At 41.3% G+C, this 20,354-nt stretch overlaps 1 protein-coding gene across 3 annotated transcripts in view; it reads left to right on the forward strand.

Annotated features, from left to right (window-relative positions):
- Nucleotides 1-20,354, forward strand: part of LOC128703497 (ATPase family gene 2 protein homolog A) — a 197,434-nt gene that overhangs the window by 80,653 nt on the left and 96,427 nt on the right. For all 3 annotated transcript variants that reach the window (XM_070087022.1, XM_070087027.1, XM_070087035.1), the window contains 2 exons: nt 11,126-11,410; nt 18,343-18,540. In XM_070087022.1, coding sequence (XP_069943123.1) covers nt 11,126-11,410; nt 18,343-18,540 — 483 coding nt within the window. The remainder of the gene's footprint in view (nt 1-11,125; nt 11,411-18,342; nt 18,541-20,354) is intronic.

The raw sequence follows: 20,354 nt of genomic DNA on the forward strand, positions 1-20,354 counted from the left end.
TAGCATTCTCTCGGCAGTTGGAGTTATACCAGAGGTTAGTCTAAGCGTCCCCAGACTTGTTTCTCTACATATAACTGCACTCTGGAGGTGAAGTGAAACAAATCTCGATGGGAATCGTAGCAGGTACGATTCTGCAGAACATCATGAGCAGCGAACAATAAGAGCTTTCTGTACAAGAGGCTCGGTCGCTCGGGATGACTAATATCAGCTGTCAAACGTGCTGGTCACACCAGGTGACTAACACAGTGGTGCTACTCAGGGGTCTGGCCGCAGACCACACTGGACTCACGGAAAACTTTACACACACCCGCAGTACATGCGGTACAACATGGCTTAAACTAGCAAAAGATGTTTTTCTGTGCACAAAACTGACACTAAGCTATATACTAACATGTTAGAACACTGACCGAGAGGAATTAACACGACATATATCTTCTCTCAGTCTTCTCGACAGTACTGACATAATTACAGAAACACTCGATGTGACATCATGTGATGTCAGGCATGATGTCAGCAGCATTATGATGTCAGCAGACATCTCGAGGTGACGTCAGCAGACATCGTGATGTCATGAAGTCGGGCAGCAGACCCACAGCATGTGGCGTGGGACATCTGGCAACTCACGTGGCTCGTAGGTCCACGAGACATCGTCCACACCCCATGTGGCGTCAGGATCCACGTAGCATGACCTACGTGGCATGCTGATCCACATGGCTTGCTGATCGACATGGCTTGCTGATCTACATGGCTTGCTGATCCACGGGGCTTGCTGATCCACATGGCTTTGTGATCCATGTGGCTTAGTGATCTACGTGGCATGCTGATGCACGTAGCTTCGAGTGGCCTCGGGCACTCGGATACACAGCTCTGGCAAAGAATTCACACAAAAAACAGCAGAAAACACAGCAGAGGGAGTGAACACATAGTGGTGGAGTGGTAGTGTGGTGGCGAGGAGCATGGGTGAGTGTATGGCAAGGGAGGATCTGGCCACTTCCTCCTCTCAAACCCACAACATGGCGAAATACTCACACTGGATGCAGAAATCACCACAAAACTCACCTCTGGCTTGCTGAAACAGCTGTGTTGAGCTGAGCAACAACAGCAACATACAAGTGATGCTGAACATGTGACTTGAGAAACAGCATGGGACGCTGTAGCGTGGGGTCACTGGAATGCCACTTACAATTCTTGAAGAAATTTGGCAAATTTCGGCTAGATCCTGCTTGTACCTGTGTCTGGATGCTGAAACGTGCAGACATGACATCAGGATAACTCGATGAGAGACGGATGCTTCTTGCATGGGGTGATGAAGTGAAGATGACTTCATCCCTCTTCCTTCCTCTCGGGCAACACAACTTGCTGCAACCACCGCTTCCCACCAATGTGAAACAGGTTATTGGTGATCTGAAAGCGGATGAGTGAATGATATGTCTTTGGAGGCTTCTTAGTTTATTTGTAAATGTCATGGTGGGTACACAGGGTTGTGTGTTGTGCCCATGGCCCGGTAGGGCCATGACCATGAGGGAGAGAGCTAGTATGGCTTGTTGACTTCTGCTAGGCCGCTGAGTGAGTGCGCGAGTGGGCCCAGCGTCCCACTGACTTTGGGCTGGCCTAGAGGGCAGCACCTTAGTGCCGTGAAATATGAACTAAGCTGGCAGACAGCATAGGCTGTCTGTGCAGACAGTGCAGGCTGTCTGCAAGTGGAGTTTAACCCGTAAATGGTCCAAACATATATATACGTTTTTTTTCAACATTTGAAAGTACAGTGGACCCCCGCATAACGATCACCTCCGAATGCGACCAATTATGTAAGTGTATTTATGTAAGTGCGTTTGTACGTGTATGTTTGGGGGTCTGAAATGGACTAATCTACTTCACAATATTCCTTATGGGAACAAATTCGGTCAGTACTGGCACCTGAACATACTTCTGGAGTGAAAAAATATCGTTAACCGGGGGTCCACTGTATGTAAAAAAGTAGATTTTTTTTTTTTTACATTTGAAAACATGTAAAAAAACTTTGATCTACTTTTTTTGTTTATATTTGAAAATATGTAAAAAAACATAGCTCTAAATTCTGGAGCACTACGCATATGAACTTAAATCTGCTTGGACCGTTGATGGGTTAAAGTTCTGTATATGTAGTAAGCACAATATTTAGCAAGTTCAGTCTTTTGAAAAGTGGTGGGGTGTGCTGTCTAGCACAGGAGCTGGTTATCACCCACACAGCAGCTTTTTGTTGGATTATTAACCCTTTGAGGGTCACCAGGCCCTCTCAGAGACTTGTTCTCAGGGTTGCCAAAATTAAAAAAAAAAATATTTTTTCTTAAGAAAAGATAGAGAATCTTTTCCCGATCATAATGACACCAAAAGTATAAAATTTGATGGAAAACTTATGGAATTATGCTCTCACGAAGTTAGCGGTCTCGATGATATTTATGCATCGGCGATTTTGCCCACTTTGAGCTATATTTTCGGCCAATTCCAGTGTACTAGTTGACAAAAATCATAACTATTTTGCTAGAATCCGTTTTTTCTATCGAATGAGTACAAGAAACCACCCATTTACCGATTTCAACTATCCAATAAAGTGGTCAGAATTTAGCAATTTTGCCAATTTCACACAAATTTCAAAAGATGCCAATTTCCAAATAGGGTCCAGAATAAACAATACACACATTCCTGGCACTAAAATAACATTTCCTCTGTTCATTAGTCACATCCCCAGGCTCTCTTACATTTCTTTTGCTTTCCACACTGATTTTTTATTCTCACAAAAATAATAAGATTTACTGTTATGCAGACTACTGCATTAGTGTAGAAATGGTATAAATAATATCTGCGCACTTGTGAAAGAATATTAGACTCACCAGTTGATGTGTATTGGACGCTTAGCATGATTTGTTTACTTTTGAAGTTTGGTAAAAATCGAACATTTCTGCTACTTTGAGCTCAATTTCAAGGTACTTTTCATTGTAAAACCAGTCAAAATCATCTCAATTTCTATAATATGTCTTCCATTCTATACAATGAGACCAGGAAAACTAGAATACAACAATAAATACCATACGAAAATAGTGCAAAGTCGCTGTTTTTAACTAAAAACACGGTCAAAGTTTTTTTTTTCTCATTACGCACTGTGCTGCAGGATTTTTTTATACTGCGCACACTGACCACATAGACCCATTCTTTCATATGTAGGCCTACCAGCTTTCTCTTGCTAGATTTGAGGGCGCTAGAATTTATGCGTACTAGTACGTCAAAAACCCTGGCGCATAAGTCATACTAGTACGGCAGAAACCCCGAAAGGATTAAGGGTCTAAGGTGGTTGGCTGTGGTTGAGCCCCAGGCACAGATACCATATGTGAGGTAAGGATATATTAGAGAGTGGTACAGGGTAAGGTGTGACGTTTGTGGTACATAGTAGCGCATCTTGGAAAGGATTCCTACTGATTTGGAAATTTTCTTGGCTATGTGATGGGTATGGGACTGAAATTTAAGATTACTATCAAGGAGAAGGCCTAGAAATTTGCCCTCTGTGTGTCTTGATATAGGGGAACCATTTAACAGTATGTTGAGTCGAATATTTGAGGCTCTGTTACCAAACAGCATGAAGTAAGTTTTGTCTATGTTGAGTGTGAGTTTGTTGGTCATCATCCAATCATATATCTTTAGCAGTTCATTGTTTACAGTGTTTTCAAGCACAGCTGGGTCTGAATGGGAGTAGACATATGTAATGTCATCTGCGAATATAACTGGTGTAAGGAATTGGGATGCATTGGGGAGATCATTGATGTAGATGAGAAAGAGGGGTGGGCCTAGGACACTACATTGGGGTACTCCTACAGCTACGGGTTGGATAGCGGAGTTGACTCTATTTGCATGTATATACTGGTGTCTGTCGTTAAGATAGGATTTTAGGTAGTCAAGAGAATGTCCTCTTATGCCGTAATGATTCAGTTTGAGGTGCAAGAGATTGTGGTCATCTGTGTCAAACGCTTTTCTTAGGTCGATAAAGAGCCCCAGGGGATATTCATTCTTATCGAGAGCTGTGTATATTATGTCAATCATTTGTATAATAGCATCATTCATGCTTTTTTTTTGGTCTAAATCCAAACTGACATGGGTTAAGTATGTTGTTGGTTGTAAGGTAGGAGTAAAGTCGCTTGTGTATTATTTAGTCAAAGATCTTGGATAGTAAGGGCAAGTTTGATATGGGTCTGCAATTGTTCAAATCAGTTGGATCACCTCCTTTGTGGATCGGGGTGACCCTTGCTGTCTTGAGTATGGATGGGAAGGTTGAGGAAGCTATAGATTTGTTAAACATTGTTGCAATAATGGGTGACAGTTCTGGTGCAGCTTTTTTATATATAAATGGTGGCAAGTTATCTAGATCACTTGATTTGTTTTTTAATGATTTAATGATGAGTGAGACTTCAGTGGGATTAGTTGGAGCTAGAAATAGAGTATTTGGATAGTTGCCAGTGAGATACTCGCTCGGATGGGTATTTGAGCTAGGAATTTGACTGGCTAGCTTTGATCCTACAGTAGAGAAGAAGACATTAAATTTGTTGGCCGTGTCTGTAGGTTGCATGTGAGGTTCATCTGGTTTAGTTAAGTCTATCTCTCTATTTCCAGTCAGTTTCCTTGAGCCCAAAATTTTGGAGAGGGTTTGCCAGGTACTTTTCATGTCACCTTTCATATCACTAAATCTATTTTCATAATACATTTGCTTTGATTTACGTATTAGTTTTGTTAGTATTGATGTGTATCTTTTAGTAAATTCTTTAGTAATTAAGCCTAATCTGAACTGTTTTTCAATTTGGTGTTTTTTATTAATAGATTTGAGAATACAGTGGTCCCCCGGTATACGATATTAATCTGTTCCTGAGAGCTCATCGTATGCCAAAATTATCAAAAGGCGAATTAATTTTCCCCATAAGAAATAATGGAAATGAAATTAATCCGTGCAAGACAACCAAAAGTATGCAAAAAAAAATTTTGCCACATGAAATATTAAGTTTAATGCACACAACTGAAGAAGACATGCACAGTTTGTAGTACTCTACTAACAATAGAATACATGACACTTACCTTTAATGAAGATCTGGTGATGATTGATGGAATGGGAGGAGGGGAGAGTGTCGAACTTATTGTTTAGAAGGGGAATCCCCTTCCATTAGGGCTTGAGGTAGCAAGTCCTTTACCAGGGTTACTTCCCTTCTTCTTTTAATGCCACTAGGACCAGCTTGAGAGTCAGTGGACCTCTGTCACACAACATATCTGTCCATAGAGGCCTATACCTCTTGTTCCTTTATGACTTTTCTAAAGTGGTTCACAACATTGTCATTGTAATAGTCACCAGCACAGCTTGCAATAGCTGTGGCTGTGTGAGGGTGATTGTCATCCATAAAGGTTTTCACCTTTGTCCACATTGTACACATTTCTTTAATTTGTGAAGTAGGCAACTTCCTCAATTTCTCTATCCCCTCCTCCAAAGCAGTTTCCTCAGGTCTGGCCTCTTGCTGTTGAAGATGATCTAGCAGCTCATCAGTGGTTAGTTCATCATTGTCCTCCTCCACCAACTCTTCCACATCCTCCCCACTAACCTCCAACCCCAAGGACTTCCCCAGTGCCACAATGGTTTCCTCAACTGGCATACGATTCCCAGGGTTAGCCTCAAACCCTTCAAAATCCCTTTTGTCTACACATTCTGGCCACAGTTTCTTCCAAGCAGAGTTGAAGGTCCTCTTAGTCACTCCCTCCCAAGCCTTACCTATAAGGTTTACACAATTGAGGATGTTAAAGTGATCCTTCCAAAACTCTTTTAGAGTCAATCGAGTGTCTGTGGTCACTTCAAAGCACTTTTGAAACATAGCTTTTGTGTACAGTTTCTTGAAGTTGGAAATGACCTGCTGGTCCATGGGCTGCAGGAGAGGAGTGGTATTAGGAGGCAAAAACTTGACCTTAATGAAGCTCATGTCCCCAGAAAGTCGCTCTGCCAAGTCTGTAGGATGACCAGGGGCATTGTCTAATACCAGGAGGCACTTAAGGTCTAACTTCTTTTCAGTTAGGTAATTTTTCACATTGGGGGTAAATGCATGGTGTAACCAGTCATAGAAAAAGTCCCTAGTGACCCATGACTTACTGTTTGCCCTCCACAGCACACACAAATTAGCCTTGAGGACATTCTTTTGCCTGAACGCTCTGGGAGTTCCTGAGTGACACACCAATAAAGGCTTTACTTTGCAATCACCACTAGCATTGGCACACATCAGAAGAGTAAGCCTGTCTTTCATAGGCTTATGTCCTGTTAGTACATTTTCCTCCTGAGTAATGTAGGTCCTGCTTGGCAATTTCTTCCAAAACAGGCCTGTTTTGCCACAATTAAACACTTGTTCAGGTTTAAATTCTTCACTGTCTATGTAATCCTTGAATTCCTTCACATATTTTTCAGCTGCTTTTTGGTCCGAACTGGCAGCCTCACCATGCCTAGTCACACTATGTATGCCACTACGATTCTTAAATCTTTCAAACCAACCTTTGCTGGCCTTAAATTCACTCACATCACCACTAGTTGCAGGCATTTTTTCAATTAAATCCTCATGCAACTTCCTAGCCTTTTCACAAATGATCGCTTGAGAGATGCTATCTCCTGCTATCTGTTTTTCATTTATCCACACCAGTAACAGTCTCTCAACATCTTCTAACACTTGCGGTCTCTGTTTTGAAAACAAAGCTGCATCTTTTGCAACAACAGCTTCCTTGATTGCCGTTTTCCTGGCAACTGTAGTAGCGATGGTTGATTGGGGTTTTGTATACAACCTGGCCAGCTCCGACACAAGCACTCCACTTTCATACTTTGCAATTATCTCTCTCTTCATTTCAATAGTCATTAGCACCCTTTTTCTCGAAGGGTTGGCACTAGAAGCTTTCTTGGGGTCCATGGTGACTTATTTTGCAGAAATAAGCACCAAAAACACTGTGATAATATGGAATGTACCGAATGTATGCTTAGATTCGAGCACATTGGCTGGCTTGTAAACACTGGCACGCACGGGGCAGTTTAGGCCACACGTGGACACGTCCCGGACAAATCGCATGTGGCGGGTTTTTTAACGATTAGCGAGGCAAAATTTTTGTGTTAAAATGTATCGAATACCTAATTTAACGTATACTGATGCCATCGAATACCGGGGGTCCATTGTACTTCTAGTTAGCCATGGGATGTTTAGCCTCTTTTCTGTCATTGTTTTGTTTTGATTGGGCAATGTTTGTTGTAGAGGTTTAGGGTTTTATGTAAAAATTTTTGATGTCTTTTTCAATATTATTACTGTCATCTAGCTCTCTCTGCCAATCAATGGCACCTAGAGCTAGTTTTAGGCTGTTTATCGATGTCTCATCATGCAGGCAAAATGAGATCTTTCTTGTTTCTTGAGGCAGTTTAGATAAGTTGGTTATGAGAAAGGTAGGATAGTGGTCTGTGGTGTTATCTGTGATTATACCTGCTTGTAGTGGGGATATTATGTTGGTCCAGATATGGTCGAGTAACGAGGCACTAGTGTTAGAGATTCTTGTTGGCTTTGTTATAGTGGGTAGCTGTTGTTCATAGCATTTGTGAAATCAACTACTGGAGGGTCGGTTGCTTGGATAAGGTTGATGTTGAAATCTCCTGCTAGTATCACATGGTGTTTATTCAACTCTGACTCAGTTATCATTTTTCTAAGGTTATTGCTAAAAGTGTAAGTGTTTGAGTGTGGTAGTCTGTAGACTGCACCAACTGCTATAGGTTTCTTAAGTGTTCTTGATGTGAATTTAGCTATTACATATTCACCATTTTCGTCCCATACATTAGATGATTTCACACATTCTAGTTCATCAGAGTAATAGATGGCAGTGCCTCCTCCTGATTGGTCGGGCCTGCAGTTATGTATGGCTGTGTAACCAGGTATGGTAAATATGTCTGTCAGATCTTGTCTGAGCCAGGTTTCAGTAAGTATAATGAAAGTTATAGTAGCATTTAGAGACTTAAGTAGTGCAATGAGGTCATCATAGTGTTTACTCAATGATCTAACATTGTACAGTGGACCCCCGGTTTGCGATGCTATTGGTATCCGATAAATCCGGTAACCAATGCATTATATCGCAGAAAATTTGCCTCGGTTCCCGATACAAAACCCGGTATGCGATATGATTCGTACAAGACGTGTCCAGTGTTTACAAGCCAGCCAGTGTGCGCGCATCTAAGGATACATTCAGTACATTCTATATTATCCATATTATCACTGTTTTTGGTGTTTTTTTTTCTGCAAAATAAGTCACCATGGGCCCCAAGAAAGCTTCTAGTGCCAACCCATCGAGACCAAGGGTGCTAATGACTATTGAAATTAAGGAAATGTGTACAAAGTGGCTTGAAGTGCAAACCTTTTTTGATGAAAATCACCCTGACACAGCTACTGCAAGCCGTGTTGGCAACCTGTACACTGACAATGTTGTGAACCACTTTAGGAAAGTCACAAAGGAACGAGAGGTACAGGCCTCTATGGACAGATATGTTGTGCGACAGAAGTCCACTGACTCTCAAGCTGGTCCTAGTGGCATTAAAAGAAGAAGGGAAGTAACCCCGGAAAAGGACTTGCTACCTCAAGTCCTAATGGAGGGGGATTCTCCATCTCAACATTAAAAACTTCGACACTCTCCCCTCCTCCCATCCCATCAATCACCACCAGATCTTCATTAAAGGTAAGTATCAATTATTCTATTGTTATTAGTGTTATTGTAATTATTATATTGCATTAAACTTAATATATCATGTGGTAAAAGTTTTTTTCATACTTTTGGGTGTCTTGCACGGATTAATTTGATTTCTATTATTTCTTATGGGGAAAATTGATTCTCTTTCCAATAATTTTGGTTTACGACGAGCTCTCATGAACGGATTAATATTGTGAACCGGGGGTCCACTGTAGTTGAAGACTGTAATGTTCTTGCTGACATTGAGAAGGGTATTAGCCTGACTAGCAGTGTAGTAATGGCAATTACTGTTTGGACTATGTGTGCTGTTCAATAAGAGGTTGATATCAGGATCGATACTTACATTCATAAGGGGTACGTAGAGAAATAGCCGTTACAATTATTAACCCTTAAACTGTCCAAACATAGATCTACGTTTTTTCAACATTTGAAAGTATGTAAAAAAACGTAATCTTTTTTTTTTTTACATTTGAAAACATGTAAATAAAACTCTGATCTACTTTTTTTTTTTGTTATATTTGAAAATATGTAAAAAAACATAGATCTACTTTTGGAGCACTACACATGTGAGCGTAAATTTGTTTGGACAGTTTAAGGTTTAAAGAACAAAAATACCGAAGCAATGATGTTAAACCACTAACAATTATAAACTTATGAACTAAGATAGTTAATTTAAATCTAAAAAATAATGGAGCTACTGAAAATTAAAATAAAACACTTTAGCACCTTGATTATTTCAAAGTTAAAAGTTATGGTTTCAAGCATAAAATAAGACAGAGAATAAAACACTTAAGTACCTGGATTAGCACCTTGAATAGCACCTTAGGTGTCTTAAGTAGCTGGGAATTAATTACTGTTATTCACTAACAGTCATGAAAATATGGATTAGAATAAGGGTAAATTCTACTAAACTACAGCACTGAACATGGTTGATAATGTGTTGAGATATGTCTTAACAAGGTTCAGTCAAACCAGTGAATGAGAGGAAACATGCTAGTTCTTGATCATTTGTTATTTCAAACCTACGACCCGTGTCCGATAATTTTACAAACATAAACAGTTAAGAATAAACAGTTAAGAATAGTGGTCCAAGAAGAGAACTCTGAGGAACACCACAGGACAAAGGAAGCTATTTAGATCCCTGACAAGGGTGGAAACATTGGACATGTTTCCTTACACCTGCTGCCCTTGTTCATTGCAGTAAGTACCTGGGTGTTATCACTTTACACCTGCTGTCACTGTTTGCCTAGCAAGCAACAGGTACCTTGGTGTTAGTCAACTGATGTGGGTCACATCCAAATGAAAATAAGACAGTCTTCAGTAATGCACTAACTTTGTTGGGTTATTGTAGTTGGATAAAAAGCCAGGTTAATAATCCAAACAAATTTTATTTTATTTTACTACTTAATATGTCTGATCAGAAAGACGTGATTTTAGAAGAGACAGTGCAGGATTGTTAAGACAACAGACAAAAAATTCATTTATCAATAATCGATGATTAGTGGTGTCAGATGCTCCATCTTGTGCTCAGTCAATAGAATGGAGACCATACTAGCAGAATTACTAGTAAAAATTTGGTCAAATTGAGCAATTGCTTAAAATAGGACTCTAAAGTGGGCAAAATTGTCAATGCATAAATTGCACCCAGACCACTAATTTTGTGCGTGCATATTTCCATAATTTTTCCATCAAATTTAACCCTTAAACTGTCCAAATGTAGATCTATGTTTGCACACGTAGCGCTCCAAACGTAGATCTAGGTTTTTTTTTACATAATGTAAAATCGAACGTAGATCTACGTTCGGAGCACTACGTGTGCAAACATAGCCCTATGTTTGGACAGTTTAAGGGTTAATATTTTTGGTGTTGTTACCTTCAGAAAAAAATTCTCTACCATTTGAGAAGAAAAACAATCTTTTTTTTCTTTTTGGAAAAATGTGAAAATTGTGGGAACATTGTGTTTGTGTAGTGTGGACAGTGAAAGTATTAAAAGTACATATATAATATACAAAAGTGTCAGTGTTACACTCACTATCAGGTATTATTATACCATGTAACATGACATAATATTATTTTTTCAACATGTCTGCCATCTCCCACCAAGGCAGGTGACCCAAAAAAGAAAGAAACACTATCACCATCATTCAGCACTTTCACCATCATTCAACACTTTCACCATCATTCAACACTTTCACCATCATTCAGCACTTTCACCATCATTCAGCACTTTCACCATCATTCAGCACTTTCACCATCATTCAACACTTTAACCATCATTCAACACTTTCACCATTATTCAACACTTTCACTGGTATTCTAGTATAATTGTTAATACAGCATGTGTTGTTTTATCAGAGAATTATATTTGCAGGTAGGAGGAGAGGCAGTGTTGGTGGTAGCTGCGACCAGTCAAGCAGAGAGTGTTGGCCACAAGCTGCGGTCTCCTGCCGCACTCGACAAGCAGTTAACGGTGCCTCTGCCCAACACATGTGAGAGAGACAGTATATTACAACAGCTTCTCTCCTGCCATAAACACAGTATGAACCAAGGAGAAGTTACAGCGGTGGCCAAACAAGCTTATGGTTTCTCCGGAGCTGATATGTGTGTGTTGCTCCGGTGTGCCTGGCTACACTGTGTGGCAAGACTACACCAGCAGGTAATGTTATTGTACTAGTTACCAGTGTACACCTACTGTACTATGCTGTGTGGCAAGACTACACAATGATGTAATGTGGAACTTAGTTATTACTGTAGCTACAAGTGCTAGATCTACCAGCAACAGCTTGCTTGACCAGGCAAGCACCAGACAAGCCTGGCCCACGGCCGGGCTCCAGGAGTACAAAAACTCTGGGAATTCATCGAAGGTAAAGGCAGCGAGGTTACCTTGATGTGTTAGTACTGGTGAAGGCAGCGAGGTTACCTTGATGTGTTAGTACTGGTGAAGGCAGCGAGGTTACCTTGATGTGTTAGTTCTGGTGAAGGCAGCGAGGTTACCTTGATGTGTTAGTTCTGGTGAAGGCAGCGAGGTTACCTTGATGTGTTAGTTCTGGTGAAGGCAGCAAGGTTACCTTGATGTGTTAGTTCTGGTGAAGGCAGCGAGGTTACCTTGATGTGTTAGTTCTGGTGAAGGCAGCGAGGTTACCTTGATGTGTTAGTTCTGGTGAAGGCAGCGAGGTTACCTTGATGTGTTAGTTCTGGTGAAGGCAGCGAGGTTACCTTGATGTGTTAGTTCTGGTGAAGGCAGCGAGGTTACCTTGATGTGTTAGTTCTGGTGAAGGCAGCGAGGTTACCTTGATGTGTTAGTTCTGGTGAAGGCAGCGAGGTTACCTTGATGTGTTAGTTCTGGTGAAGGCAGCGAGGTTACCTTGATGTGTTAGTTCTGGTGAAGGCAGCAAGGTTACCTTGATGTGTTAGTTCTGGTGAAGGCAGCGAGGTTACCTTGATGTGTTAGTTCTGGTGAAGGCAGCAAGGTTACCTTGATGTGTTAGTTCTGGTGAAGGCAGCAAGGTTACCTTGATGTGTTAGTTCTGGTGAAGGCAGCAAGGTTACCTTGATGTGTTAGTTCTGGTGAAGGCAGCAAGGTTACCTTGATGTGTTAGTTCTGGAGGTTACCTTGATGTGTTAGCTCTGGTGAAGGCAGCAAGGTTACCTTGATGTGTTAGTTCTGGTGAAGGCAGCGAGGTTACCTTGATGTGTTAGTTCTGGTGAAGGCAGCGAGGTTACCTTGATGTGTTAGTTCTGGTGAAGGCAGCGAGGTTACCTTGATGTGTTAGTTCTGGTGAAGGCAGCTAGGTTACCTTGATGTGTTCTGGTGAAGGCAGCGAGGTTACCTTGATGTGTTAATTCTGGTGAAGGCAGCGAGGTTACCTTGATGTGTTAGTTCTGGTGAAGGCAGCGAGGTTACCTTGATGTGTTAGTTCTGGTGAAGGCAGCAAGGTTACCTTGATGTGTTAGTTCTGGTGAAGGCAGCGAGGTTACCTTGATGTGTTAGTTCTGGTGAAGGCAGCGAGGTTACCTTGATGTGTTAGTTCTGGTGAAGGCAGCAAGGTTACCTTGATGTGTTAGTTCTGGTGAAGGCAGCAAGGTTACCTTGATGTGTTAGTTCTGGTGAAGGCAGCGAGGTTACCTTGATGTGTTAGTTCTGGTGAAGGCAGCAAGGTTACCTTGATGTGTTAGTTCTGGTGAAGGCAGCGAGGTTACCTTGATGTGTTAGTTCTGGTGAAGGCAGCGAGGTTACCTTGATGTGTTAGTTCTGGTGAAGGCAGCGAGGTTATCTTGATGTGTTAGTTCTGGTGAAGGCAGCGAGGTTACCTTGATTCAAATTCAAATTCAAATTCAAAGTTTATTCTCTATAAGGATTACAATGCTGAGTTTACAGAAATTTGGTTATTGTTTGGTTTACATGTAGTAAAATTGTGATTACAGAGTGTACCACTAGAACGCTTAGCATGGCTAGGCATTTCGGGCATACTTAGTTTTATTCATAATTGTAAAATATTACAAATTATAAGGTAAGTTGGTATTATGGCTAAGTGACTAAATACTAGTTTGTGAGTTTAGCAATGTGAATGCTTTTGTTTTGGCACAGTACATAGTTTCAGTATTGGAGTATCACAGGATTCATTATTTTAAGACTGAGATTAATATTTCTGTTTATGGTCAAATGAGTGAGCGAGTGTAAGTGTGAACCACCAGGTGGTATTCGTGTAGTTAGTTGACGGGGTGTATCAGGGAGATAAGATGTTTTCTAATGGTAGTTTTGAAGGTGATGAATGTGTCTGCAGTTCTAGAATTCTCAGGTAGGGTATTCCAGATTTTAGGGCCTTTGACATACATTGAATTTTTGTAAAGGTTTAGTCGGACACGGGGAATGTCGTAGAGATGTTTGTGTCTGGTGTTATGCCTGTGGGTTCTGTCACAACTATCAAGAAAGCGTTTTAGGTCAAGGTTGATATTAGAGTTTAAGGCCCTGTAGATATAGATTGCACAGTAGTAAGTGTGGATGTACTGAACTGGGAGTAAGTTTAGATCTATGAAGAGTGGGGGGGGGGGTGTGTTGCCAGGGATGGGATTTAGAGATTATTCTTACTGCAGCTTTTTGTTGGGTTATTATTGGCTTTAGGTGTGTTGCTGCAGTTGATCCCCAAGCACAAATAGCATAGGTGAGGTATGGATAAATAAGTGAGTGGTATAGTGTGAGAAGGGCATTTTGCGGCACGTAGTATCGTATCTTGGAGAGGATCCCAACCGTTTTGGATACTTTTTTGGCTATATGCTGGATATGGGTGCTGAAATTCAGGTTGTTGTCAAGGTATAAGCCTAGGAATTTTCCCCCATTATTTCTGGTAATTAGAGTGTTGTCAATCTTAATGTTAATTTGTGCATCTCCTGCTCTGCTACCAAACATAATATAGTAGGTTTTGTCAGTGTTAAGCGTAAGTTTATTGGCTGTCATCCAAGTCGATATTTTAATCAGCTCCTCATTCACAATGGTGTTGAGGGTGGCAAGATTAGGGTGAGAGATGACATAAGTCGTGTCATCAGCAAAGAGAATGTGTTTCAGGTGTTGGGATACGTTTGGAAGGTCATTGATGTATATGAGGAAGAGCAGGGGACCAAGGACACTTCCCTGCAGAACTCCAGTATCAAGTGGCCGTGTTGCTGATGCTGTGTCTTTAATGGTGACGTACTGATACCTATTAGTAATGTAAGATTTGAAATAAGCAAGCGCATGGCCTCTTATACCGTAGTGATCAAGTTTGTGGAGTAGGATGTCGTGGTTTACTGTGTCAAAAGCTTTTCTTAGGTCAATAAAAATTCCTAGTGGATATTCCTTATTTTCCAATGCTGTGTAAAGCAGATCTAGCATTTTTATGATTGCATCATTAGTGCTTTTATTTTTCCTGAATCCAAACTGGCAGGGGTTGAGTATGTTTTGAGCCTTTATAAATGAATACAGTCTCCTGTGCACGAGTTTCTCAAAGATTTTGGATAGCAATGGTAAGTTAGATATTGGCCTATAGTTGTTTAAATCTGTAGGGTCAGCACCTTTATGTATTGGTGTAACCCTTGCCATCTTGAGTAGTTTCGGGAAGGTGCTAGTCTCTATTGACTTGTTAAAAAGTAATGAAATAGCATGCGAAAGGACATGGGCCGCTTGCTTGTACAGTAATGGTGGGACATGAGACAGATTCCCCGAGTTATTTTTAAGTGACTTTATGATCTCAATGACTTCCGTGGGCTCAGTTGGTGCAAGATAGAAGGAATTAGGGAAATTTCCATCTAGGTAGTCCCCGGCATGGGCATTGGTATTTGGGATTTTACTGGCGAGATTAGATCCTATGTTTGAGAAGAAGTCGTTTATCTTGTTAGCTGTGTCAGTGGGATGTAGTGGTGTTTCATTAGGTTTAGTTAGGACAATATTCTTGGTTTTTCTCAGTTTGTGGGTCCCTAGAATCTGAGAGAGTGTTTTCCAGGTCTTTTTTATATCTCCTCTTGTGTCTGTGAATCTACTGGAGTAGTATAGTTGTTTGGCTTTTTTTATTACTTTGGTGAGAGCTGATGAATAGTGTTTAAGAGTATCTTTGTGTATTAAGCCCTGTCTATATTGCTTTTCATATTGGTGTTTCTTGTCAATGGATTTCAGAATGGTGCTGGTTAGCCATGGGCAACCAAGCCGTTTGTTTGTGATCTGTTTTGTTTTTATAGGACAATGTTTGTTGTATAGTCTAAGTAATTTGTTAAGAAAAATGTCTGTCCAGTCATCAATACCATTGGCCTTGGAGAATTCTGTAGGCCAATCAACAGTCTCTGGGTCAGCTGTGAACTTCCTTACTGAGGCCTCGTCATGGAGTCTAAATGAGACTTTGTTGTATTCAAGTGGTGGTTTACTAATGTTTGTCAGGAGGAAGGTAGGGTAGTGGTCTGTAGTGCTATCTGTGATTATCCCTGATTTAAGGGGGGCTAGTATATTGGTCCATATGTGGTCTATTATGGTTGCACTTGTCTCAGTGAGCCTGGTTGGTTTAGTTATTGTTGGTATGAGAAGTGTGTTGTTCATATTGTTGATGAAATCAGTTACAGGCTGATCATCTAGTAGGCCAAGGTTGATGTTGAAGTCTCCAGCTAAGAGAAGGTGGTGCTTATTCATTTGTCTGTTTGTTATTAGTGACTTTAATTTCTCACTAAAATTTGGGATGTTTGTGTGAGGTATCCGGTAAATGGCACCGATTGTTATAGGCGTCTTAAGGTTTTTTACAGTAAAATTAGCAAAAATGTATTCCCCATATTCATCACTAAAGCAAGTGGTGCTAAGACAAGATAATTGGTTAGAGTAATAGATTGCAATACCACCCCCAACTTGGTTTGTTCTGCAGTTGTGAATTGCTGTGTATCCTGGTAGAGGGTAGATATCTATTGTGTCCTGCTTAAGCCAGGTCTCAGTAAGAATAATGCAGGAGAAGGGTGTCTTTAGTGATTCAAGGAGTGCTAGGAGGTCATCATAGTGTTTGCTTAAGGACCTGATGTTGTAGTTAAGTACTGATAGACTTTTAGCATTGTTTAGGATAGTGGTGGCTTGTGATGCTGTGTAATAAAGGCAGTTACTTTCCAATAGGTTTTGATTGGGTGTCAGATTATGGAGGTTTAGATCAGGGTCAACGTGATCAATCATCTTCTAGGTTTAAATTATGGTTATTTATATCCTGAGTTGTGTGTTGAGTTCTACTACTGATATCTGTAGTGGTTGGAAGTTTGGACAAGTATATAGCTAGAGCATTTTGGTCATGTAGGGTATAGTCACTACTACACATAATGAAGTTGATGTTGTCTATGTGTTGTGCTGGAATGAACTAAAGTACAACTAGGTATAAACTAGTAATATAAAAATACAAATTAAAAATAGAACAAGTCTCTCACTTGTAATTGCACTAAGGTCTAATAATGACTTTTGTGGAGTCTATGTTTTGAGCTAGAGTGAGCTGAAGTACAATAGGATTAATCTAATAATATAAAAGTACAAATTAAAAATAGCACTAGTCTCTCACTAGTAATTGCACTATGGTCTAATATAGTGAATTTGGTATTGACTATGTCTTGAGGTGTTAGTTCTGGTGAAGGCAGCGAGGTTACCTTGATGTGTTAGTTCTGGTGAAGGCAGCGAGGTTACCTTGATGTGTTAGTTCTGGTGAAGGCAGCGAGGTTACCTTGATGTGTTAGTTCTGGTGAAGGCAGCGAGGTTACCTTGATGTAGTTCTGGTGAAGGCAGCGAGTTCTGGTGAAGGCAGCGAGGTTACCTTGATGTGTTAGTTCTGGTGAAGGCAGCGAGGTTACCTTGATGTGTTAGTTCTGGTGAAGGCAGCGAGGTTACCTTGATGTGTTAGTTCTGGTGAAGGCAGCGAGGTTACCTTGATGTGTTAGTTCTGGTGCAAAAGAAAATATATTTTCATTGACCGGAATCATTCTAGCTTCTTTCTTTTCTATTTTCATTTGACTGGAGTAACTCTAACTTTTTTGTTTCCTTGACATATTGACAGAGTGGGAGGGGGGGTGGGGGTGGGAGGGAGGGAGGTTGGTAGGGCAGGAGGGAGATAGGGTGTGAGGGAGGGAGGTTGGTAGAGCAGGAGGGAGTTAGGGTGGGAGGGAGGGAGGTTGGTAGGGCAGGAGGGAGATAGGGTGGGAGGGAGGGAGGTTGGTAGGGCAGGAGGGAGGTAGGGTGGGAGGGAGGGAGGTTGGTAGGGCAGGAGGGAGATAGGGTGGGAGGGAGGTTGGTAGGGCAGGAGGGAGGTAGGATGGGAGGGAGGGAGGTTGGTAGGGCAGGAGGGAGGTAGGGTGGGAGGGAGGGAGGTTGGTAGGGCAGGAGGGAGGTAGGGTGGGAGGGAGGGAGGTTGGTAGGGCAGGAGGGAGATAGGGTGTGAGGGAGGGAGGTTGGTAGGGCAGGAGGGAGGTAGGGTGGGAGGGAGGGCAGGAGGGAGATAGGGTGTGAGGGAGGGAGGTTGGTAGAGCAGGAGGGAGATAGGGTGGGAGGTTGGTAGGGCAGGAGGGAGGTTGGTAGAGCAGGAGGGGTATAGGGTGGGAGGGAGGGAGGTTGGTAGGGTGGGAGGGAGGGTGGGAGGGAGGGAGGGGGTGGATTTGAAAAAAAACATTTTTTGGTAATGACTTTTTTTAGATATAAAAAATATATTAATAATAATATAATAATAATGTAATATAATATCTTTAGTTACTGCAAGTACATGTACAGGGTATACATACCATAGCTGACATCAGTGACATACTACTATATAGAAAGCTCCTTGTTATGTTGAGCATTTCCCGCAAATTGGTCAGTTTTGTCCCAGGATGCGACCCACACCAGTCCACTAACACCCAGGATGCGACCCACACCAGATGACTAACACGCAGGATGCGACCCACACCAGTCCGCTAACACCCAGGATACCACCCACACCAGTCCACTAACACCCAGGTACCCATTTTACTGATGGATGAACATAGACAACCGGTGTAAGGAAAAACATCTGATGTTTCCACCCTTAATTTCATTTCATTTATTGTGGTTTTCATTGTAACATTTTGTTATATTTGCAGAGTTGTTCATGTACTGAAGGAGGTACACACAAGTGCTCATGTACTGAAGGCGATACACACAAATGTTCATGTACTGAAGGCGATACACAGAAGTGTTCATGTACACAAGATCTTTGTTTGTGTCGGGAGGATTTACTTGCCGGCCTCCGTAGTGTCGTACCAACTATCTTAAGACACAACTACTCAGCAGTCTCAGTGGTATGTATGTTTTCATTATGTTTATATTAGATGACAAAAAGTTTATCCTGAGATATTTATCCTCGGATATTAATAACCCAGGATAATCCAAGAATGTCATGCAGTATGACTTATTTACATTTTAGTCTTTATCTATCCCCAGACTATGACCCATAATAGTCAACTAATATTTATTATTAAATAAACAGAAGAATGGATGATGGGCTTGAACTGTGGTGCATAAATTGACAGTCTGACTCTACAAAGGATTAGCCTAGATGGTTGTGAAGGCTTACTCAGCCCTGTAACAACTTCAGTCAGTATTACTCAGGCTGGCTCCTCCTCAGGAAAATTGAAGAATAGAAAAAGAAATAATAACAGACAAACATAAACACTTTATTATATAGAAAATATAAAATATAAAACACTTAAATATGAAATATTAATCCTACATTAAAGAAAATGAAAAATGAAAAATATAAATGATAACTGAATTCAACGCTAATATATATAGGGGTGTCTGGTGTTGGTGACACTGTGTGTTGTTGAAATCGTAGCCGTTGCTGATGATGGGGGGGGGTCGCAGGTGTTGGTTACGACCCACTGGCTAGTTCTTCACAGTATAGCCGTGAGTATTATATCCCGATGACAGGAAAGCAGGTTCTTTACCGCTGCAATGATGTGGGGTTACGTCCTGCAATTTCATACAGGTGCACAGGTAATTAAATCCAAAAAGGGGATGTCTCAGGACGTTAGTCCATCTCCATTCGTTCTTCTCGTTGATTGACAGGTGACCCTCTCTGTCATCCAAGCTGAAAAGATAGACAGGTTACCCACTGCTTAAATAATCACTCTCCATAAGTACAATACCTAAAAGACGTGGTGATTATTACAACAGTCAACTTAGAGCAAGGCTGAAAAGACTAAGTTTATTATTGGTCAAAAGTGAAGCTTTCAACCAATAAATCCACTAGAATACAAGGCAGGCATGTACTTACAGTAGTGTTGGGAGCTGTGAGTCGAGTGATTTACTGTTTGACCAGAGCCCCACACGTCACCTTTCGGGGGGGGGGGGGGGGAAGAAGGAGGGGAAGGGATAGCGGGAGCTAGACTGACCCTACCTTAACAAGCAGCCGGCGGTCAAACTCACTTTCGGGGAGGGGGAGAAAAAGGCGGGAATAGCGGGAGCTTGACTTACCCTACCTTAACAAGTAGCCGGCAATGAAACTATTGTTAATATATACTCCCTCGCTACTCCTATCTATTGAACTTTTCCCTCACACTCCCCCATACCAAGACTTATAGTCAAGGAGTATAAGAAGAATAGGCGAGGAAAAAGTTCTAACATATGGAAGTCGCGTAAGGCAAGAAATCTTCTACTGACTGTCACGACTTAACCAGTCAGAGAAATAATTGGATGAACCATTGATATACACAATATGGAACTTAAAAGCCTGGAGTGCCAGTGTCCACCTCAAGAGGCGACTGTTGGTTCCCTTAAAAGTTTCTAGGTATATCAAAGGTTTGTGGTCCGTTTCTAAAATGAATTCTTTTCCCAGCAAATAAAATTTAAGTTTGGAGATACCCCACACAAGGGCCAAACATTCCTTTTCTATGGTGGAGTATCTCGTTTCTGCGGGAAGGAGTTTCTGGCTTAGGAAGCATACAGGGAAGGGAGTACCATCATGGTATTGTAGTAACACCGCACCTAAGCCAGTATTGGAGGCATCAGTTCTCAAACAAAATGTTTTATTAATATCTGGAATCTTAAATATAGGGTCTTTCGAAAAGATACTTTTAATCTCATTAAACTTTTCCCGAGCTACGTCGGAAAG

Source organism: Cherax quadricarinatus, chromosome 2 (genome assembly GCF_038502225.1).
Source record: "Cherax quadricarinatus isolate ZL_2023a chromosome 2, ASM3850222v1, whole genome shotgun sequence".
Taxonomy (NCBI): Eukaryota; Metazoa; Arthropoda; class Malacostraca; order Decapoda; family Parastacidae; genus Cherax; species Cherax quadricarinatus.